Source organism: Bidens hawaiensis, unplaced genomic scaffold, assembly GCF_021521415.1.
Source record: "Bidens hawaiensis isolate Kalapana, Puna unplaced genomic scaffold, B.hawaiensis_p1.1 tig00031846_1, whole genome shotgun sequence".
Lineage (NCBI taxonomy): Eukaryota > Viridiplantae > Streptophyta > Magnoliopsida > Asterales > Asteraceae > Bidens > Bidens hawaiensis.
Window position 1 is genome coordinate 45836 of NW_027495395.1, and position 24349 is coordinate 70184.

Below are 24349 nucleotides of genomic sequence, written 5' to 3' on the forward strand. Positions count from 1 at the left end.
TCGAATACCAATTCTAACAACTTCGGGTGATTGTAGTTCATCACACAACCTCCCCTTGGTTGATGTAAGTAGGTTATGATTACACATTCCATTAACATATGGTTTCTTTAGCTAATTTGATATCCTAAGCAAAGCCATTTTCGGATTACCAAGGTTTAGAAAAATACACCATAACTTATATCTCATCATTTCTAAGTACAATATAAGGATCCATGTTTCGATAATGTATCAAAGTATTTCTATCTTTCAAGAACATGAATCGATCATGAACGATTGCCAAAGAGATTGACAACCACCAACTTTGAATTAGTGATTTAAAATGGTGAAACATTTCTCATCAAAAGACAATTGTAATATAACCATGTACTTAACTAGACTACATCACATGTCTTGATTAATTATCAAGTAAAACAAAGCTTCTTCATAGATTTTAGATGGTAAAAGGAGTTTAGCTCATAATGAGCATTATGATGAACATTAAGATGATTGATAATAACACATACATGATTAAACTTTGAACAATCTAACCAAATGTAGATGAATCCTTCTTCTTAATGATGGGGATGATGGTTGATGATGATGATTAGTGGTGATGACCTCCAAACCTTCAAACTCTTCACTAGATCTTCAAGGTGAGTGTTAGTGTGTGTTTTTATAAGAGAGAATCAGATATAAATCTTTTCAAGGCACACTTGATGAATGCAACATGAGCCACTATTTATAGGAAATCTGGATGGTGAGGCACGGCCCCGTGCTTGATGAGCACGGCCCCGTGTATTTTTATGACATGTGCCAGATTTGTTTTGTCTTTTGTGTGAGCTGGCAACGGCCCCGTGGTTAGCAGGCACGGTCCCGTGCTTTTTAGTGACATGTGCTCAATTCTTCTTTGTCTTTTCTACATTCCCGTCCACGGTCCCGTGCATGCCGAGCACGGCCCCGTGCTTCTGTTCTCAGATTTTGTCTTTTCTTGTTCCATAAGCATGGGGGCGTGTTTCTTGAGACATGGGGGCGTGTTTCTTTGTTTTTTCTTCTGTTTTTCTTCGTCTTTTTGCTTGTTTCTTCATTTGAGGTTTGGTTTCACCTGAAATTACGTTTTATTATGATAAGTAGCCTTTTATGCTATGTTATTAGATAGAAATTGCAGTTTTTAGAGATTATTTGATGCTGAAAATATGTATATTTCTATGTACATCAAGCAACATTCTTAGTCCAAAACTATAGATATAATCACCTTAATTATATATAAAGTTAAACACTTGAGATAATAATAGTCATAAACATAATCACCCCCCCCCCCCCCTTATCGGTGTTTTTATTCAGACGATGTCAACTAAGCGCAAGTTAAATTTGTTGTTAGTTAAAGCAAAACTTTATAAACAGACCATTAACGAATGAAACCGAAAATAAACAATAAACTTATAAAATTTAAATTATAGATTGGTTATTACTTATTAGAAATAGAATATTATCAAAAGAAAACGTAAACCTTCAACTAACGAACATATATAAACAAACGAACGTAAATGGACACTTTATCAAATGTTCAAGAGTACAAATAAACGAACACAACCTTTGTTCATGTTCGTTCATTTAACTAAACGAACAAAATTTTGGATTTATGTTCATTCATTTATTAAACGAATGAATGTATAGGAATTTCCCGCCGAACGATTCGAGAACTGTTCGTTGCAAGTTTGGTTCGTTTAAAGCCCTAAATGGTGATAATCGTAAGCTATATTATATGAGACAAGATCACCACATAGATAAAATTATGAAGTAAAACTATAAATTTAGTTAATTATTCAATCTAGTAATAAGATAAGATTTCACTTCATCTTGTGTGAAGCCAGAGATCATAGTGACAACATCTTGAAGCATGACATCATTAACACAAGACAAGCTTGTATGGTGAACTTTAGCTTCCATTTCTCGCAATGCATTCATCAACTTCGACTCAGCCCAATCCTTACTCTCCGATTGCACTCTTATCATCGCATCTTCACCCACCATTTTCACATCCACTTCCACATCCATCGTTTTCTTTTTATTCGCCATATTATAAATCTTTGTTGTCGGTATGGGGACAGTGTTGACACTCATTTTCGGCATCTCCACCTATTAGACATAATGTAATTAGAACATACGTTAGAGGTAGTATTATCTAAACATGAGTTAAGTATATAATGGCAAGAAATCCATTGTTTGGCTAGGGACACTATGGGTACCCTCTCAAATCTATGATTTCCTTTATAAACTTCTAATAAGCCCATATTTTATTAGTGCCCAACAACCAAATTTTGGAGCTCAACTTTCAAAGTCCGCGTTTAATTTTATTTTAATAAATAACAATTAAGCCCATGCTGCTTCATCAATTGAAAATTTGTAATTTGCAACTTAGAGGGAGTGCGATACGAACAAGTTCCTTTTGTTTCATATGTCAGGTATGTACATTGATAGTTTGCAAAAATACGAAAGATTGAACACTTTAAAATTTGCAATTGTTGAAAAAGAAACACTTGCAAGTGTTAAGAATAAAGTTGTAATTGATCGTTGTCAAATAATGAAATCACACAGAGATCAGTTGTAATATGTGTTTTGTTTATTATGTTTGATGAGATTGTTGGTTACATTGTTATGCTTAGTTTATTTAAAGAAATTTTTTGACTCGACACATTTTGGTTTGACCCGTTTTAGATCGACCTGTTTGACATCCACTAGCTAAAATTCCTGGATCCGCCACATAACACCATCTTTTGTACAAACTCTTACTACATGCCTTTACTTTCTTTAACTTCCGCTGGTTGTTAATCTCTAGCTTTGATTCCAGTTCCTCCACTTTTTCTTTCAAGTCATTGATATAACACACGGCGTCACCCAACAAGGACGCCTTGTCCATTTTGGAGACATTTGGGACAATGGACCGCAGGGCGTAGAAGCGTTGGTTGAGCTTCTCACGCCGCTGGCGCTCCGCCTCTACGTGGTTCAACGTGTTTTTCCTCTCTTTTTCACCTCTGGGATTTTGGTGGGTGTAACAAGCAACTGACAATCGGAATCAGAATGTTCACATGTTGTGTTTGAAGTTGGAATACTAGGTTTTGTGATCCTGCAAATATCGTAAATAAATATGTTATTATTAGAGCTTGTATTAAATTTCAAATTTTATAAAAGAATTTTAGTCTTATCCTTATAAATAAATTAGCTAAAAATATTCAAACATATAGCTTTCACAACATCTTCCTCACTTTACTAAATACGATTTATTATATGGGTTAGATATACACACCGTTCAATATCTAATCTTACACCGTTTTAAATAACCCTCCAGATAGAGGTCAAATGGCCGTTATGACAAAAGAAAATTTCAAAGTTTGATCGTCTATAGTCAGAACGGTCGCCATGATAGTTTGCCGAATAATTTTCAAAGTGTAAACCTCTTATGGTTAGAACGGATGTCCGGATATTATTTAAAGTGTCATTCTGATCATAATCTTCAAAGTATGACTTTTTTTTGGTTAAAATGGTCGTGTGAGTGTTTTGTGAATGGCCGTTCTATAGTGTGAAATAATATAGGAGTGATATAGCTGTAGCATCAGGTGGGTTATATCATCCACCTTAGGTTCTTTAACCTGTATCCTTGTAAATAATTTAGCTAAAGAAGATACAAATATTCTCATAATTTATTAATCTCTTAAAAACATTGTGTTTGGCGGTCTCTTAGTGGCTATTAAGAGGCTATATTTTAATGGTTTATAACATCTTAATGATTAAAATGTAACCTTAAGTCTGAATGGTTAAGAGATAATATCTTTATGGCTACCTCTTATCCATTAAGACTTGAAGTCACATCTTAACCATTAAGATGTAGCCTCTTAATTTAATTGTCATTAAGAGGCTACCAAACAACCCCTTCTCAATTATTCTTTTATCTTTCTATTACCTTTTCTCTCTCACTCTTTTTTTTTTTAATCACAACTACTTAAAAAAACATGAGTATAGATATAGAAAATGAATATGTATTTGAATCTTTAGAGAATCCTTGTAGGGTTTGTAAAATAGTTTCTTATTTTAAGAATCCTGATAAGGATGTTTTAAGATAATAAAAAAGTGTTTGCAGTTGATTTTTAAGTTGAAGTTTGGTTCTTATAGTCTACTCAAAGTAGAAACCAACTCAAACTCATAAACCAACAAGCTAAAAACCCTTTTTATTTATTAAACATAAAATATAAAATATATTAGGGTGTTTGGGATTCCTTATTTAATCTCATAATAAATTAATAACTTATATAAATCATAAGTTATAAGTTAAAAAGTTGTAACTTATGACTTATCCACTCACAATCGTTAACTTTCCCATACATGCATACACCTTTTAACTTGTTAAAAGTCATAAGGAGATAAAATAAGCAATCCCAAACATACCCATATAGTAACATATTTATTTACAACATTATTACCGGCCAATCTTTCCGACTTTGTTAACTTGTTGATCAGACGTAGGTTCTCCAAGATCTTCCGGCAAGCCACCCAAACCACCTTTAGTCGTGTCTTGTCGTGTAACCAAAGTAACCGGATGAGAAGATGACGATGAAGAAGAAGATCCAGCACCAAACATTGACTGAACATGATGCACTAAATCAGACTCCATTTCATTAACCAAATCAAACGAACCAATCTCCACAACCCCATTACAACTAGGAACATAAACAAGTGTCTCCAACCCATGAATATGAGCTTCCTTAGCTCGGTCACAATCACACGACATAATATTATTAGCACCGGTTAACCATATGATAGAGTTACTAGAAAAAGATTTTATGGGGGCTGAGCCATCGCCTAAAGTGAATGTTTTGGCTAAGGAAACGGCGTAGAACCAGTCGGTGTCATCTGGGGTTTGGAGGAAGTAACCATCGGCCCATGTTAAGGCAACGTGACCGTTGTCATGGTTAATGGTTTTCCAAAAAATGGCGTACGCCCACGGGTGGTGAGGTTGGCTTTGGAGGAGGAATTGAAGTTTTTGGTGGTGGTCGGTGACTGAGACCATGGACGAAGAATCTGAAGGTGACATGATTAAAAATTGGTTCATCGTTTCGGAATTGAAATTGGAATTTGAATTGGAATTGGAATAAAATGGGACAGAAGTAACATATGGTTATATAGTTTTAAGTTGTTGGTTTAAATAATATTACTCTCCCTTCTACATGACTACATCAATGATATTAAGACACTGTTTAATAAAATAAAATAAAATAAAAAGTAGTACAAATATGGGATGTTACTAGTTTTATAATAAAAGAATCATCCAAATCTCTGTTTTGTGACAAAGACACTGGTGTGTGGTGTGTGGTGTGTGGTGTGTGGAACTAATGTGAGTATTATTTTATAATATTTTTCTCATAAGTTTTTTGACTATTTGCTTTTTCCTGTGATATAAGAAATATGATACCTAATATGGACAAAGTGTAAGCTACAGGAATTTGAAAATAAGTTTGTACTATATAAACTATATATATATAATTATATAAAGTTTTTTTAACTTTTCATCTTCACATGCATAAAATAAAATCTTGAAAGTTGATTTTTTTAAGTGTCTTAAATGTTTAACAAGATCAATAACAGAACAAAGTTCAGTGTGGTATCGAGACGAACTTTGAAACGGCAACAAACACGAAAACATGAGTGAGACTTGAAATAGCTAAACGAGTCGTTCCTTCGAGAGACGAGAATCACTCGAAACTCGATCGGTAACACGCCGCATAACAAACTCGCGAGGCCCAGCCCAACTCAGCTCATAGTTCAATAGTCTATCGAGCAGCTCCTTAAGCTCCAGCAGCCCACTTTAGTTCAGCCCAGTATAAGCCCAGCTTCTTATGAGTTCAGAAAGCAGTGGCCCATCACAATTGAGTTTACTTAACACATAAAACAATCACAAAAATAAGTAACTTAATTGTAATAACTAACAACCTAATACTTTAGATATGAATTGATTAAGAACATACAATTTTGGATATCTAAAAAGATCAAACAATTGCAAGGATTACACAATGAGAGACAGTCCTAATGACTCCAGTACTTGACACGCGTCCAATTTAATAAAATGCTAGACATTACACAATGAGAGAGTCTTAATGACTGCGGTTTGGGTTTTGCATGTTCAAAACTGGCTTGACCTAAACCGCTTCGATTTAGAAACCGGTTTAAGCATTGAACTAGTCGATCTGATCCGGACCGGTTTGGTTCGGTTTAACAGTTTTAAACCAGTGTAAGACAAAAAAATGGTTTTAAAACCGGTTTGATTGTGAAATAAAGAATAATCAATCACAATCACAATCAAGTCATAACTCACACAATAAATGTGTCAACAAGGGAGTTAATGACAGTTGCTATTTTGGGAAAGAAAACCGTTTGTTTAATTCCATTGATACTCCTCTTGAACGACTCCATATGGATTTGTTTGGTCCCGTGAATCGTGGTAGTATCTCTGGGGATTGGTATTGTCTTGTGGTAACCGGGGGTAAGCCTTGTTGTGGAAAGCCGTTGCTACGATTGCAAAAAGTTAAATTTTTTAAATGTTTTGATCTGCTGGTTCTAAGGTTTAAGTGAAGTTGGGGTGTAAAGGCTTACCCTACCAAGTACAATCGCCATGCCACTAACACCCTTACTAGACCCTTACCGCTTCTACCACACTCTACCGCTACTTGTCTACAACACACTTTCCGCTATACGAACCGGTGGTTTGGTACGATTTGACAGAAACCGGTTTAACAAATGAATTTGTCCTTTTCAGTTTCCGGTCAACCAGTTCCGAACCGGGTTTTTTTGCACCTCTAGGATGAACCATTGAGCCCAATAAGATGAGGGAAACGGACAAATACAGAATGGGTCCATGACATGTCTAAGGTCCACAGCCCACAACCTTTTATTTTCAAGCAAGAAGCCTAATAAGATATTGTTGAAAAATGGAGTCAGAGAGGATTAGAGGTTGTTTGAAAACTTCTTTCTTAGTGCTAATTGGGTTCCATCTTAATCCGGTTCATGCTTCATGTTAATCGGGCTCAGGTTAGTTCGGGTTGGGTTCGATATTCAGGTTTTCGGGAAAGCCGACACCCCAAGTAACAACATTTATATACTTAGTCTTGTACCCGTTATTTCACAAGACTAACAATGTTTTCCGTGTGCAAATCCAAACCTAAATATAAAGAAAAGATCTAATCTAACTATAATAATAAAAGAAAGAATAAAGAAAGTATGATATGATGTTATACAATCATTAGCTACAATGTATGGTTAGTACAAACAGACCATTACAAGACTCTCAAACCTACATTATTAACCTAACCAAACCAAACCAAACGTCGATCAACAAACGCTATAACTAACAAGCACCCGCCACCAAAATTAATATAAAACAACAAAAAAGTCACGAAACAACCAGCCTCTAATTAAGTATCTACAACCTCGCTTCGATTCTTCTTACCATTTTTACTCAACTGAAAAACAGTTTGCTTGCCTAACTTCCTTACTCCCTTTCTCAAACCTAACTTTTCCAATATCCCCTCCGCCGCAACCTCTTCCTCCTCCTGCTTTGACTGGTGGTTGACCGGTGAGTTCGTCCCGGATATGTATTCACCTCCGACAACCGATCCAGTTTTTCTAGGAAAACTCCAAAATTTCTCATCTTTTTCACTTCCTATCCGGTTTAAAGACACGGGCTGCTCTATTTTTGCATCGTCTTCACGTGAAAAGTTCGTTTCATCCGATTCTTCTCGTCCTCGTAAGGTTTTGATCACGAGTGTTTTGAGGAAGTTCATCACTTGAACCGCATGAATCAACGCAGTCAAAGGATCCGCCATCTGCATTTACACAATTTGACTCTTGAATTCATTTGTTTAGAGGTGTAAATATCAATGTTTTAGAAACCGGTTTTTTACTTGTACCGGATTGGGCTAAAACATGGTACAACCGGTTAAACCGGAATGTTCAACTGGTTAAATAATTTACCTTATAATTTCGTATAAAAACAACTTCAATTTCAAAAAGAACCCAAAAGTAAATAATTCCATAACAAAAAATAATCAAAAAGTTAATCCATATTAAAAAAATAATACGAAAGCACTCAATTTTAAAAAAATAGTCCTAAAGTTTACACGATTATGCTAATTGTTGGGTTAAAAGTAAATTTTAAAAAATATGGGCCACAAATATTAAAAAATTTCGAACTTAAAACCGGTTTGCCGGTAAAAACCGGCATTTTAGAAAAAACCGCCAGTACGATGTTCTAGCAAACTAGCAAAAAATACCAGACTTAAAATACGAACCTGTTGTGCGAAAGGTTCAACCGACTGGTTTGAACCGGTTTTTAAAACAGTGATTAATAATCTTTATTATTATGGTAAGTGAAAAGAAATTAGTGAAATGAACCTGAGTCATGTTAGGGGCAAAAACCATAGCAATGTTGCGCGCATTCATTTTATTTAGCGGTTCATGTTTTACAACATCTGCCATCAAGTTAACCGCCCAATCAAGAAGCGCAGCCTCGGTTTGAGGAAGGGATTTCACAAGCGTCGTGCATTCGTCTTCACTGTTGCAACGCATTACTTGCTCAGGAGTTAACGAGTCAAGAACACCAGTCGGTAGTTCTCTAAACCACGCCTATATTTACAAACACAAATCATTTTCATTTTCTATTTAATTATATAAACAAATAAATGTTATTACCTTAATCAAACCAGCTAAGCAATGTACATCTATCCCATGAGGAACAAACCCTTTGGTAAGTTGCTTCCTAACATCTTCTTCTTGACTGTTTTCGGCGTTTATTCTAAATATTCCTTCTGCCTGTAACCGATACACATAAATCATAAAACCAAATTAACAAAATGTAAAAAAAAATCTATATAAAAATTAAAAGTTATAAACTAAACAATACTTGAAGACCGCCTTCAGCGTATAACCGCTTTTGCATCATTAGAAGTATCGTTGGGACGCTATTCCCTATCTCGTCATACGAACATTGCATCGACTCAACAGACACTCCAAACACGCGTATACTGTTTAAAATCGGTCGATTTAGAAACATTTCACAATATTTTTATAAAAAAAGGTGAAATAATCAAGAATCCATTTCCTATCTGTAAAGCCTGTTCCTTTCTTACTTTGCAAGTACTAAAAAGGTACTATAATTCATAAATCAACAGAGAATATATCCAACTAACACTTTTAATCATACTTTCTTAATGCACAAATCATCCTTAAATTATTTACTGTTCATCTCAACCCCCCCCCCTTTTTTTCAAATTCAGTGAAAAAGTAAACGAATTAACTAACAGAATTACTTTTTTTAAGGGACAACTCTATAAAATAGTAACAAAGTTTTGAAATTGTTTCAATTATACCACTCGTAAAATCTTTTGTTACAGTCAAGTCACTAAAGTAATATTATGGAAAATTTATAAAGAAATTTAAAACCGACAAAAAACAATTTATAAATTGCGAAAAATTGCAAAAAAAATAATAATATTATGGAAAATTGCAAAAATAAAAAAAATTAAAAACTGAAAAATTGCAATTTTTTGCAAATTTTTACAATTATCTTTTTTTCTCAATTTTAACTAATTTTGTCAATTTTTTAAAAATATTTTGCAATGTCAAACTATTTACAAATAAAAAAAATCTACAAATCATCTATCACGTAAAATATATAGGATTAGAACAAAAAAAAACTTTAAGTGACCTAATTGAAAAAAAAAGATTTTACGAGTTACATGATTGAAACAATCATACAGAGTAATCCTTTTTTTTAAATAATAATATTCTACTCATAAATTCATCTAACCCGAGTTACCCAGATCCAAAATAACATCAACCAGACATAAAATGATAAAATATAAAATAATTTAAATAAAAAATTTACCTGGCACTAGGGGGTTTCCTAGGGACATCCGGTTGAAGCTCAACCGGGAGTCCAAGAAACCCATCGAACCGATCAAATGTAACATGTGAAACATGTTGGACATCGGTCGGAACACCGATATCCAACGACGAAGTAACCGACGAGTTATCGTCGGAATCTTCAACCGCGCAAGTAACAGTGAACTTCCGTAGCGCGGAAAATACGAAAGCTAGCACAGTATAATTATTATTAGACTGAGGCTGGTGGTCCGGGCTAATAAACGAAGTGATAGTTGGGGTGTGGAAGTATGAATAATCTTGATATTCTTCGTCACCGGAATCGGGTTGTTGCTGGAAAAAATCTCCGGCGGGTGGTGGTGCTCCGGCGTAAGATTTGGATCTAAAAAGTTTTGTCATTTGTTTATTAATATTATTATTATTATTAATTCATATCGGTTTACTTAAGAAGTAAAGATTGAGAGTTTGAAGAAAATGAAATGAAATGAAATGAAATGAAGAAGTGTGAGTAAACTTAAAGATGAATGAATGGGAGGTGGTGGTGTTATAGATATGGTGGTGAATGATATATGTGGAAAGTGACAACTATGTTACCTTTATTTCTGGGTCATAATATTATTATTATTATTCAACGTGTGAGTGAAAGAGTCATGATATTATTATGTAATTTTGCAATCTGCTACAAATAAAATTAACTAACCCAACGTTATTATCAGTTTTATTTTTCGGTCAACCGAATTGTTTAAATGGGTTTCTGGCTGAACTCACGTCGGGATACACATGAATTCTGATCCGGGAAAAACCTTCACTTAAGGCCAATGTTCGTTAACTCACCAGAAGGCACGACAGTGCGGTATAATAAAACTCGTACAGTTCAAGGAATCAACTAATGAACGTCGCCTACTCATATAGTCTCCCATCATCTTCTAGTACCGCTGAAACTATATGATGGAGACATGAATCGGACTTGGGTCACATGGAACATCAAGTCTCTTTCTTACTACCCCACCACAAGCAATAACTATCAGTGGCGTAGCCAGAAACTTTTTCTACGGGTTTGGAAAATTTCGAGGGACGGACAATAGATTGTTTATAACTTAGATTTGGGTTTTCTACGGGTTCGATGTCAAAAGACACTAATATATAACACTAAAACAAAATTTTGTATGGGTTCGGCCAAACTCGTTCTCTTAAAACGTCTACGCCCCCTGATAACTACACGTAAAAAATAGAATAACAATAATTACTCTAATTTTAATATAATTACTCTAAGGATTTATACTTTTTTATGTAAAAAAAAAACCAATGTTATAAAAAGTAAAAATGGGATTTATTTTTGTTTGTACTTAAGTATGGTTTTGATTTGTTTTATTATTATAATAGATTTGGGGAAATCAATCAAAATAAGGAAGAAAGGTGGTAGGCCCGTGAATAAGAAAAGAGGGGACAATACGGACTTGTAAATTTTGGAAGCTTTTGTGTCACTTCCAAATTTATTTATATCCGTGGGACAAACTGTGGTCATATGTCTTTTAATAATCTATATATGTATGTGATTTGAAAGTGGAAAATTGCTTAAAATATAACCTTTTTAAGGATTTAAGTCAATGAGTAAATAAACGTTTGTTAACAAATAATTAAGTTGAGCTGTATGAATAATAAAGCCTGCGCGTGAGGCGACTTACGGGCTGTAAGAATAATGAAGCTTGCGCGTGAGGCGGCTTACGAGCTATAATAATAGAGCTTGCGCGCGAGGCGTCTTACGGGCTAAAAGAATAATAACAGCTTGCGCGCGAGGCGTTTTATGAGCTGTATGAATAATAAAAGCTTGCGCGCGAGGCGTCTTACGAGCTATAAGAATAATAACAGCTTACGCGCGAGGCTTCTTATGAGCTGTATGAATAATAAAAGCTTGCGCGCGAGGCGTCTTACGAGCTAAAAGAATAATAACAGCTTGCGCGCGTGGCGTCTTACGAGCTGTATGAATAATAACAGCCTGCGCGCGAGGCGTCTTACGAGCTAAAAGAATAATAAAGCTTGCGCGCGTGGCGTCTTACGAGCTATAAGAATAATAACAGCCTGCGTGCGAGGCGTCTTACGAGCTCTAAGAATAATAACAGCCTGCGCGCGAGGCGTCTTACGAGCTCTAAGAATAATAACAGCCTGCGCGCGAGGCGTCTTACGAGCTATAATAATAATGGAGCTTGCGCGTGAGGCGACTTACGAGCTACTTTATGTCCCGCGCCACGCGCAAATGTTGCATGCGCGTAGACTTTGTGTCATGCGCCATGCGCAGATGTTTCATGCGCTTGCGCATAGGCTTTGGTTTTGTGTTATGCGCCACGCGCAGATGTTGCATGCGCGTGCGCGTAGACTGTGATATGTGTGAGCATGTGATGCGTAAGCATGTGTAATATGCGTGAGCATATGTGATGTGTGAGCATATGTGGTGCATGAGCATGTGGTATGAGGATTCCCACCCTTAAGTTTGGCGCGTGTCCATATGGGACATTATGAGGATTCCCAACCTTTAAGTTTGGCGCGTAGCCATATGGGATATTATGAGGACTCCCAACCTTTAAGTTTGGCGCGTAGCCATATGGGATATTATGAGGACTCCCAACCTTGAAGTTTGACGCGTAGCCATATGGGATATTATGAGGACTCCCAACCTTGAAGTTTGGCGCGTAGCCATATGGGACATTATGAGGACTCCCAACCTTGAAGTTTGGCGCGTAGCCATATGGGACATTATGAGGACTCCCAACCTTGAAGTTTGGCGCGTAGCCATATGGGACATTATGAGGACTCCCAACCTTGAAGTTTGGCGCGTAGCCATATGGGACATTATGAGGACTCCCATCCTTTAAGTTTGGCGCGTAGCCATATGGGATATTATGAGGACTCCCAACCTTGAAGTTTGGCGCGTAGCCATATGGGATATTATGAGGACTCCCAACCTTAAAGTTTGGCGCGTAGCCATATGGGATATTATGAGGACTCCCAACCTTGAAGTTTGGCGCGTAGCCATATCTTGAAGTTTGGCGCGTAGCCATATGGGACATTATGAGGACTCCCAGCCTTGAAGTTTGGCGCGTAGCCATATGGGACATTATGAGGACTCCCAGCCTTGAAGTTTGGCGCGTAGCCATATGGGATATTATGAGGACTCCCAACCTTGAAGTTTGGCGCGTAGCCATATGGGATATTATGAGGATTCCCAACCTTGAAGTTTGGCGCGAGGCCTGATGCGCGCATGCACGGCGATGGAGTGGTGACTCGTGAATTCGCGTGCATGGCGGAGGTCTCTTGCGCAAAACCGAGATGGTGGTTTCCGCGGCGGCACATGCACGGCTGCGGAGTGAGAATCCGCGGGCGCGCGTACATGGCGGCGGAAGTCTGGTAATTTCTGGATCTGCAATTTTAGAGTCAGATCTGCAACTTTAGACCTAAAATCCAGGTCTGTAATCTAGATCTAGATCTGTAAATCAGATCTAGATAGATCTGAAGCTCGGAGCCGATTTAAAACCATCACAGATCCGGAGACCTGATCATTCGAATCAGGTCGTTTCTTTTCGCACAGATCTGGAAGCCTCTTTTAGATCTATTGATCTTTTTGAGCTTTAATAGAACAAGCTTTGAAGCCTTTTTCTGTAAACTTCCAGATCTGGGTTTTTCCTGGGAGAGATCTGACAGCCGAGATGAAGATCGAAGGGTAGTTCGTTGCCGTCCCACGGATGGTGCCAATGTCGAAGCACGAAATGAATCTGACCTGATCCATGACGATGTTTCCACGGATTTTCGAGATGAACGAACCACGTCTTGATCTTCTTCTCCGGCTGCTTGAGACCTGCAATGGTTTTTCGGGGGTGTGGAGGTGACTGCTAAGAAATCCTAAGATCTCTTGTTTACAGACACAAAAAAGTGGTGGTGGCTCTTATTGAGCATGACCCCTTGATAAGGAGGTGGAGACCTCCTTATATAGAGAGTCTCATAGCCACCATCATGGTACCCTAATGGGCCTAGCCCAGTTAGGGTTACCTCCACAAAACCCCCTCAGCCCAATAACAATGTATTAGTCCATATAATAAAATAAGCCAAACATAATAAATTTAGGTTCGTAAGACCGGGTTTAGCACCATACCCCTACAGTAACAAAAAGAAGAAAAAAAACAAACAAACTTTAGCTCTTTTTGTTCAAATGGTAAAACCGTAATCATCCATTATCGGATGCGCCACCCCCCCCATGCCTCTGGTTTGTTACTCTAGTGTCTTCTTCTTGCGATCGATATGTATTTTACTTTTTTGTTAGAATTATAACGGTGAATGGTTTTGATGAAGTGTGTGATGATTTAGGTTGGGGACTTGGTGGGGATTTCTTAATGTTTATGGGGTTTAGAAGACATTAGAGATTTGATTAAAACATGCAAGTTTTAAGATTTAACAAAAGAGCTTTTAGACACCTCTAAGTGAAAAAAATATATATATGATATTTACCATTTTAGAAACAAACACCACACTAGTGTAGCATTTGGTTTATCTTACATGATTTGAATACACAAAATTAATTGCTTCTTAAGTTTTCAAAATCATATATGTGTATATCTGGTGGGTTTCCGAGTAGGAACTGATATACGAGGTTCCGTTTGAGACATGTTAGCCTAGTATCCCAAACTCCCAGAGTTTCATACTTGAGGAATGAAGATAATCAAGTGGGTACGTAAGTGGTCCGTCAATCATCTAAGTTGTCGTTAAAAAATATATATATAACTTGAAAAAAATAAAAATCTAAAAAATTTGAATTATATCAATATCATCAATTGCTAATATAATATAATATAAATAAAAAGCAAGTGTAAAGCGTTAGTTACCTAACTATTTCTTTATGGTTTTTAATAAGATGGGAGTATCTACTTTTATTATTTATTTGCTACATTTAGCTTGTCGTAATCCTCCTCGTGGGATGATCTTATGTTATCTTTATTCTTGTGTCATAAAGGAAATCAAATGAAAATTCAAATACTTTAAAAACGAATAAAGTCTTGAAACACATGGGAAGGGATGATCGGATGCCAATTTTGATCTAAGAATGAGTTCACGTTAGAACAAGTCATGTTAATAACAAAGCATCACTTTGGTTCGAATATAATTAATTCGAACTAAACGTGTGTTAAAATGAGTTTATTTTAAAATTAAAGTAGCTGTGGTATATATATTTTTATTGTTATAACTAGCGACATGTATGGGAGGGGAAGAATACACTAGTATAAGAGTCACAATGACGATAATGGAGAAGTGATGATCATGGTTAAGATGACAGTGACAATTGCAGTGGTGGAGGTTGTGTTGGTAGTTTAGACTTTAGACCGTGGGTGCATATCGACAACAGTGTTAGTCGCATCGGTGGTGTTTCTAGCCATCGTCAAGTGGTGGAAGCAAAGATTGGTCGATAGGTGGTGGCGATATAATGACCATTTGGTGATATAAAATATGACCTATATATTCTGATTTTTTGTTTATTTTGAGTCTACCATACAATACTTCGTATAATCGAAGTAGAAACAAACAAACACTAATGTGTGTGTGTATATATATATATATATATAAGGGATGGTTCAAGAGAGAAATGATATTATTGCAAGAAATGTAAGAAATAAATATTAACCACTAAGTTTTGTTTTAAGTTTTAAATGCTTAAAGCTAAATAAAGAAACTATTAATTATTCTCTTTCTTCAATTAATACAATTAATAAACCATAGTACTTATTTATTTGATTAATATAACTAATTAAAATATTATAATTAAAAAATATTAAGAACTTATTTATTTTTATAACTTACTTTTTGTTTCTTAAATTTTTATCCTACACAAGTATAATTTATTCATACATTAAAATTTATTTTTATCCAAAACTAATTTCTTCCAACTCAGTATATTAATATCCATCAACACATACATACATTATGATGAATAATACCAAAAAAACAATTTTACATGTGTTTGCTTAGATATCAACAAAAAATATACAACCTACACAATAACGTATAATCTACACTTGTTCAAATAATAAGACAGCATATAACCTACACACGAAAAACATTTAACATACACACAAAATTCATCATCAATAAAATACACATGCACACGAAAACATATAACCTACACACAAAAAACATATAACCTACACATTAAAGTTTTATCTTACACAAATACAATTTATTCATACATTAATTTCTTTTCAAAACCAATTTCTTCAAACTCAACATATCAATATCCATCAACACGTAGTTACATTGTGATGAATAATACAAAAAACTATCTTACACATGGTTGCATTAAATGTCAATAAAAATATACAACCTACACAAAAACATATAACCTACACTTGTTATAAGAATAAGAAAACATATAGCTTACATACGAAAAACATATGACCTACGCATGTGTAGGGTATGTGTATCTTTGTGTAGTTTATATAATTGTTGATGTCGAATTACATATGTAAGTTATATGTTTTTTGTATGTTGTACGTTTTTATTGCTCAAAACAAGTGTGTGTTATATAACTTTGTGTAGGTTTTATATTTATTGAACTTAAATACGTTGATATATGCTAATATATTGAGTGGAAATTATTTTTTTAATATAAAGAAATAGTATTATATGAATAAATTGTATTTATGTTGAATAAAATAAAGAATGTGTAAATAAAAAATAAAACTAAAGTAATGTTTTTATCTTTTAATTATTATAGTTAAATTAGTTATATATATTAATTAGAGATATTTATTATGGTTATATTAGTTGTATTAATTGGAGAGAGATGGTGCATTTATTGTTGCATTTACATCTTTTTATTTATTATTAAATATTTAAAACCTAAAATAAAACTAGTGGCTCATATTTATTTCTCTCATTTCTTGCAATAATTTGATTTTTTCTTGAACTTAAACCTATATATATATATATGTCAAAATCGAACCATCTATTGATGAGCAAGTTACAATTATCACATTTAAAGAAACTATGTGTTTTCTATTAATAGCATATTCTAGATTTAGGGGCGGAACGAAGGAAGTCAAAGGGATCTTCCGATCCTTCGGTTGCCAAAAATTTTCAAACGAAAGAAATACGAGCATCTTCTGAAAAAACATGAGTTTTTATATCAACAGTCAATAAAGAAAATAAGTGACACCCATCAAGTCGTTTGGTTCGCTACCCGTTAATCGTACTAAATACATGATTTATAAATTTATATATGGATAATGTTAACATTTATTTATAGTGATGATAATAAGCAAATCTAACTATCTAACTATTATAATAAAAGACTACATAATTTTGCCACTTCTTAATCACATAGCCATCCTCATATTTTTTCACTCATTTCAATATATAGTCCTTATCTTTTAAATCATGTCAATATATGAATTCAAATTTGTTTTATTATATGTAAATTATAATCGATTCATTTATTAACATTAATGATGAAATAAGAAAATAAGAAAATATTAAAATTGAAGTTGCATGTTTGTTAAAATAAAATTTTAAGTCACGTGTAACTGCAAATTAAAGAAAATAAAGGTGCATTATTGTCGAAGAATTTGGATTTATATGGTAAACTAAAAATTGTTTTTTAAACTAGGATTCGAGCAACGGTGCATAATTTTTTATATAAGATTGGTTTCAAATTTGGATTTAAAATCAAACAGCTCCCATAATATTAACTAATAACACGAGATTAGTATTCAAAATTTAAACATTTCTTATCCGATACTTTCAACTATTATAAATAAGAACCACTACCTTCACTTTATGCAACTTTAAATCTTTAAATGTTCTACTAACTCATAATAATCACTTTAGTATGTCTTTGTCATTTTCCATTAATATGAAATGAAAAAATCATTTTGTTATATTCTAATTTCCGGTTTTATATGTTGTTTGATTATACAATTGTTAATTGTAAAATATAAAATCAAGTAAAATTTGCCATACACAGAATATTAAGGATGACTATATCATCAAAGTTCATGTAATCTGCATGTTTCTCTGTTATTTGTGTAATCTTAGAGCATTCCCAGCCCGTTCCCTATCCTCATCCCTATAATTATACTACAAACACTGCAATTCTCTCTTCTGTTCAATTAAATAATATTTTTTATACATTTATCATTATAGTTTTATTTCTTTTCTAATCACAACAAATTCAACAAATATTTAAAAATAAATAGGGACAAACGAAGTTTCCATAAATTTACAAAAAATCCGACATTTTCTCTTTTCACCCTATAATTTACACTCACAACCACTCAAAACCTACCATATAATTTACAAACTCTCATCACATAAATTTAAGGGATGAGTTGAGAATGCTCTTTGTTATGTAATTTATGTTATTTTAATGTAAATTGTGTCTTTGTCTGTATAAAATATATGATCATTTTGTTAACTATATTTCACTTAATGATTAAAATATAAAATTTTAATCAATTACCCGTGTAATACATGAGGCTCAAACTAGTGGTATATATAATAGTTAGAACATTTATTATGTACAATAAATACATCAACTCATATTGTCATAATTATTGAAAAGATTCCACAGTGAGTTGACCCAAATAAAAATGAGTTTAACCTACTTAATTAATACTTCGTATTCGGATGTTATGTTTGCAACCAAAACCTCTATCAGCTATAGTACAAAGTTATGGTGACTTGGGTCTACCAATCCATTATTTCATCATTTCTTATCACGTAGGCCATTAATTTTAGATGACCTTAAATTTTAGAGAGTTAAAGCGTTCCCATCCAACCCTCAATTGTATGTGAGGGGTGTTTTTAAAATTTAGTGAGTGATTTAAGATGTTGTGATTAAAGAGTTTTTACACTTTAGAGAACATCATAATTTTTCTGTATATTTGAAAAGCTACTATTCATTCTATATAAGTTTTTAATATTTTTTTAAAGTGGTTATAAGTGAGAGAGAGAGAGAAAAAAAATAGAATAATAAAAATATAATAAAACTATTATTTAATTTACATGAAGAAAGAAAATGTAATTAAGTTTAGTGTAAGTTTAGGTTTACAGATAGAGGGTGGGATTATAATGCTCTTAGGGGGTAGGGGGTGGTTCCAAATCTATCACCCACCACATCCAATGGTGGTGTGCCACCTCACCCCATCACATTTCATCACTAGTGATGTAATTTAGTGAGGGTGGTGGTAAATGTGATAGTTTTGATACACACAGACACACACACACACACACACATATATATATATATAGGTTTTTGTGTGGGGATTCGTTTGCGTGATGACCATCACGTAAACCCTCTTATCACGCGTGATGAGAGGTGGCGGCGGTGTTTATGATGCCATCACGCGTGATGGGGGGAGTCCTCTTACATGTATTAAATAATAATTATAAAAAAGTAAACAATTTTATTTAGTGTCTAATATATAATTGTTAGTTTTAATTTATTTCTAAGGGCGTGTTGGGTTTGCAATTTTTTTTAAAGAAATTGAAATTTGATTTGATTTGGATTTGAAAATTAATGGAGTGCTCAGAAAATCTTTAATGTGTTTGGTTTATAAACTTGTTTATAGAATTTAAATTCTTCTATTCTCTTCTCAACTTACCGACCCATCCACCACAAAAAAAAAGTACATATTAAATCACATCAACAACCCACCCTGCTCCATCGACCCTTTTGTGGCGGGCGCTAAGGTTAAACATTACATCGGTTTTATTAAATTTTTTAACTAAAAGAAACTCTTTGTTATCGTTTTTTTTGTGTTTTTTAGGAACCCTTTTTTATCGGTTCACTTAAAATTTTTATACATTGCTATGTGAATTTGTAAAACCCATGTGTTCTCCTGAACCCGTTAGACTCAAATTTCTTTTTATAATTGTGGCTGAATAAATAAAAATGGTAGTTATCGATATTTTTTTTCTTTTTTAAAAGTCTTCATTTTTTAAAATTAAGTTCCTTTATAGGCCTAAAACACAAGTAGACCCACCCGCTCCTATATATCATATATAAAGGCTACTAGTGAAAGTATAAAGTAGGAAGCATACCCTTTGTTGAGCTTCAAAGTTCAAAGTTTGTGATGCAACAATATATTATATGAAATATCAAGTATAGTATGCAAAATATGTGTCTATATTTGTTCAAATAAACAAAAGATATTATGATGTTCGGGATGATAGAGAAGGTCACATGGTGATCAATGTGGTCCAAAAACGTCCTTATTTTTTAAACGAGCTACCTATCAATTCTTTCTTTTTATTTGATCCACTTATGTCTATGATAAAATCCAGTGTCCTGCAAGTGTTAACTCAAGACACGACTCGAGTATTGTTATCTGAGTCGAACCAGACAAGCAATAGGACCGAGTTTATGTATTAAATTGTTGTGTGTAGTGAACTGTCTTTATTTGAACAGGCTAGACTAGACCGGGAAACAGACTGACTTTCAATTTTTTCGTATCTCTTTTTTGCATCGCATTTAATGGCCTGCTTACATATTTAGACTTCATATTTTAATCTATTTAATGCTTTAAACTTTTATAATACCACAAATCCAAACAGAAAGATACCGATGTTCATATTTTGTTTAAATTTGTTGCATATTTCTCATTTAAAATTCTTAATTACTAATGTCGTCATACAACTTCTAAAACCGTTCGACCAGTTTAACCATAAAACAACCAATTCAACGACCGGTCAAGTTATGAAACATTCACACGGACAACTTTTGTTTCATCATATTAACGAAAATCTTTTATTGGATTATTTATCTGTAAAAATTATATACATGTTATTAAAACAAATTCAAGTTCTAAGCTTTGAGATATGCTCTTTGGTTTCGTTTGTTGGAGGGTAGTAATTGAGAGTGTTTTGGAGTAAATAATATAAAATATAAATACTACATGCAATCCATATTGATTTTTTGATCAATATTATATCTATATGCTATACATGTGTTTTATTTTTTATGGGTGTGGGATTTGAACATCATACCAACTCTATGTCGTTTACCTTTACTCCATCCATTTCATTAATCAAGGTGACATGGCACCATTAGTTTATAATGTAATCTTTGTTACTTTCAATGCGATCGAGTACCTTTGAAGCTGCTTTAAATGGCCTATTTCTATCCTAATTTGGTAGACCATCAATCATTATTACTCAATTCTTAATTGTAATTATTTGAATCTTTCTATTTATATCATATGTATTAATCGGATCGGTTGTAAACAACCTGAGTTAACTTAAGAAATCGACTTGTTAAAAACTCGAGTAAAGTTGAACTCAAGCATAAAATTGAAGTTTGTTTAATAATCAAGGTGAATCCTAAACTACTTACATCAAGTTTGATTAACTCACAAACAATATATAAGAGTAAATAGCATTTTTTGTCGTTTACGTTGTAAAATTTTTCAGCACTTGTCATTTACTTTAAAGATATTAGAATTTATACTTTATGTTTAAAAATCTAACCGACAAATATAACGCCTGTTAGTGAAAATGACGAGTTGTGCAAGAATTTTTAAACATAAAAGTACAAACCTCGAAAATTTTTAAAAGTAAAGGACACACACTGAAATTTAACTTAAAAGACGAAAACAGATATTTACTTATTATAAAAATATATTAATGCTTATAAAATATATAATTACATAAATATATAATATAGTTATGATGAAAATAAAATATACATATTATGTTGTGTACAATTATAATTTAGAAAACATAAAAAGTAGTTACATATGTAACTGATATATTTAAATTTAAATAGTAAATTATAGCGTACTCAATCTCAAGTTCTAAAAACAAAACGAGCTCGAGCTTTAAACCTTTAAAATTAAACAAGTCAGGTTAAACTTACTCATCTTGTAGACACCCTAAGTCCCTAACTATGAATATGTGAATATGGGTCGACATCATTAATTAAAACTATTATTTAATTACAAACTACTTGTTTAGTTCTAGCCATAGTAAATGAATGTGAAATCAATACACTATAAAAATGTAGAAATATAAAGGGACGAAGTACACATGCATGTGCTTTTCGTTCCCAAATAATATTGTTTTTCCATTTGAAGTACAACATTTCTTTTTGTCACTTGTAACGTATTTAGCTTTTTTCTCTCGGAAACTTTACTTTTTTAGAACGACCAACCGATAAAGTCCGACAAACCAAGGGTAACCCAATGCAAAAGCGACCCCATACGCCCGCAATCACAGACATCGTTGTAAAAAACCCACCTCTCAAAGGCTCATTGAGTTTAACCCCTTTCACTTCCTCATGCTATGGTTGTATATACTGATGTATTTTAGACAACTAGCTTGGTGCCCGCGTGATGCTGCGAGATACACACTCAAACACGAAATCGAACGCATAAGCGGTGACCTCAATATAGTACGCATGTAGCCTGACTATAGTATGCATGTAATGCGGTGTCGGACGTGTAACCATTAATCGGTGAACGGGTAACTCAGTCTGAAACATGACCCAAGCCCACCAGACCCGTTGCGGCCCTAATTGCATATCACGTAACATGTTATTTTTTAAATTTTAATAAGTATAACAATACTATACTCAAATTAAAGAAAATAAAATGCTCGTTTTTATGGTGTAATTTTTTTAAAAAAATATTAACATGTAAAAAAGTTATTGTCGTTAAAACTTCGTGGGGTTGTTAGTTTAAAATAAGTGGGTTAATATGTAACTATTTAATAAGTTAACAAAACTTACCTTTAAGTTTAAGGACCATAACTGTAAGTATATTTAAATTGTTAAAACTTCAATCGCACATGATTATAGTAAGCAAAGACTATACTACCCTTAGATTTTCAAAATTGATTGCATCAGTGATTATACCTTAAGCAAGAGTGATTGTACCTCTTAAAATTTAAGAGGTCCTTCACTCATGCATTATATATAGTTAGATTAATTTTTAAAACATTTATATAAATTACCTAATTCATCAATCCGTGTACTCTTTTCCTAGAGGAAGGTGGTAGTTTATGATCAATTTCTTCTGTTATTATTCAATAAAAATACTATAATATAAAGTCGATACGTCAGGTTATTATCTAAATAATCAAACTATTCAATTAAAAATACTCAATCCAAAGGTATAACCCATGGTTCGGTTTTGTCAATTCTAACCAACTAAACATCATTGCGTCCGTTCAGTTATGGACAAAAGACCAACCCATCGTTAACAAAGCTGTCATTTAGTTTTACAATATATATTAATTCCTATATCATTTGATAGATTTTTTAAAAGTTTGTGATTGTGGCTTTTTATGTTATTCTTCTTATGTCGAATATCATCGTTTATAATCACCATGGGTTAAGCATGCGTGTCTTTATACTTCATAGGAACATAAAAAAATATATTTTTTTATGTTAAATATCAAGCAAACCCACCCACAATACTATTATTTGTTGACAGATCTTTTACATGAATTAAGGATTTAAGGTGTATGTTGGGCCATCCACCTATAGCCCTAGACCCAAAAGTAAAATGTTTTTATGTTGGGCCAAAACCCAATACCTTGACGTAGAGGTGAAAAAACAACCTGAACCCGAAAAAAAAATCCGTAACCAGTTTTTTTATACCCGGGTTTTTAATATCCGAACTCAATCTGATCCTACCCGTAGGGTACGGGTAGGGTATGTATTTCGAAACCAAAACACGTACCCGGACCGGACCAGATTTGTACCCGGTAATACCCGAAAACCGAAACCGGGTTTTTCAAATACCTGAAATTACCCGAAATATATCCTAAAAATACCCCTAAAAAATGCAACCGCTTAAAAACTTCAATCTATACCCTGAAAAAAAAATCCAAAAACAGGGTTTTTCCATTACGTGGAAATATGTATTCAAATAACCGGTTTTTAAATACCCGGTTTTATACTCGACCCGAACCCGATACATAGAGTATTGTTTTTAGAGACAATACCCGGACCCGACCCGAGTTTTGCCAATACGGTAATACCCAATTTTTCAACACCCGGTCATACCCGAACCTAGTGCCATACCCAAAACAGGGTATTTGAAAAACCCGATTTGTGCACCTCTACCTTGACGGTTACGCATTAATTGAAAACTAACAATGTTTCTTGAATAACCGAAGACGTTGTTTTGTCTGACTAACTCCTACACACAACTTACACATTAATATATTTGGAGGCTGTTCAAAAGGAATGAGATTAGTTTACACCTTTAACTTTAATACACTTTAGTAATAGTAATTAGGGAATGCTAATTGGTGTAGGTTAATTCATTTATATACATGACACTTGTCTTTCACATTGTATCATTAACCTTCAAGGGTCTAATTTAAAGTGACACATATTCATGTTTGAAGAACTTGGCACAACTTTCTAATTCAAATCGGACAGGTTTCCATGCTTAATGAA

The 24349-nt window shown here is 33.7% G+C and overlaps 1 protein-coding gene and 1 pseudogene across 2 annotated transcripts; both read right to left on the bottom strand.

The window, feature by feature from the left end:
* Positions 1 to 1593: 1593 nt before the first annotated feature.
* On the bottom strand, positions 1594 to 5207 carry LOC143582723 (transcription factor bHLH14-like; annotated as a pseudogene). The gene is made up of 3 exons (XR_013144036.1): positions 4455 to 5207; positions 2777 to 3103; positions 1594 to 2115 (listed from the first exon to the last, which is right to left on the bottom strand). The product of XR_013144036.1 is annotated as a transcription factor bHLH14-like (transcript).
* Positions 5208 to 7334: 2127 nt separating this feature from the next.
* LOC143582718 (rho GTPase-activating protein 5-like) lies at positions 7335 to 10491 on the bottom strand. Its single transcript, XM_077065206.1, has 5 exons — positions 9911 to 10491; positions 8927 to 9047; positions 8716 to 8835; positions 8419 to 8649; positions 7335 to 7850 (listed from the first exon to the last, which is right to left on the bottom strand). The coding sequence occupies exons 1-5, from the start codon at positions 10303 to 10305 to the stop codon at positions 7440 to 7442; spliced, it is 1278 nt and encodes a 425-aa protein (XP_076921321.1). The 5' UTR covers positions 10306 to 10491; the 3' UTR covers positions 7335 to 7439.
* Between the last annotated feature and the right edge of the window lie 13858 nt (positions 10492 to 24349).

Bases quoted from the DNA above. Each gene is read 5' to 3' on its own strand.
- LOC143582718 (XM_077065206.1), bottom strand. From the start codon at position 10,305: ATGACAAAACTTTTTAGATCCAAATCTTACGCCGGAGCACCACCACCC. The intron at 9,048-9,910 runs GTAAATTTTTTA...GATTTTAAACAG, and splicing joins AGGAAACCCCCTAGTGCCAG to TATACGCGTGTTTGGAGTGT. The intron at 8,650-8,715 runs GTAATAACATTT...TTGTAAATATAG, and splicing joins GCTTAGCTGGTTTGATTAAG to GCGTGGTTTAGAGAACTACC.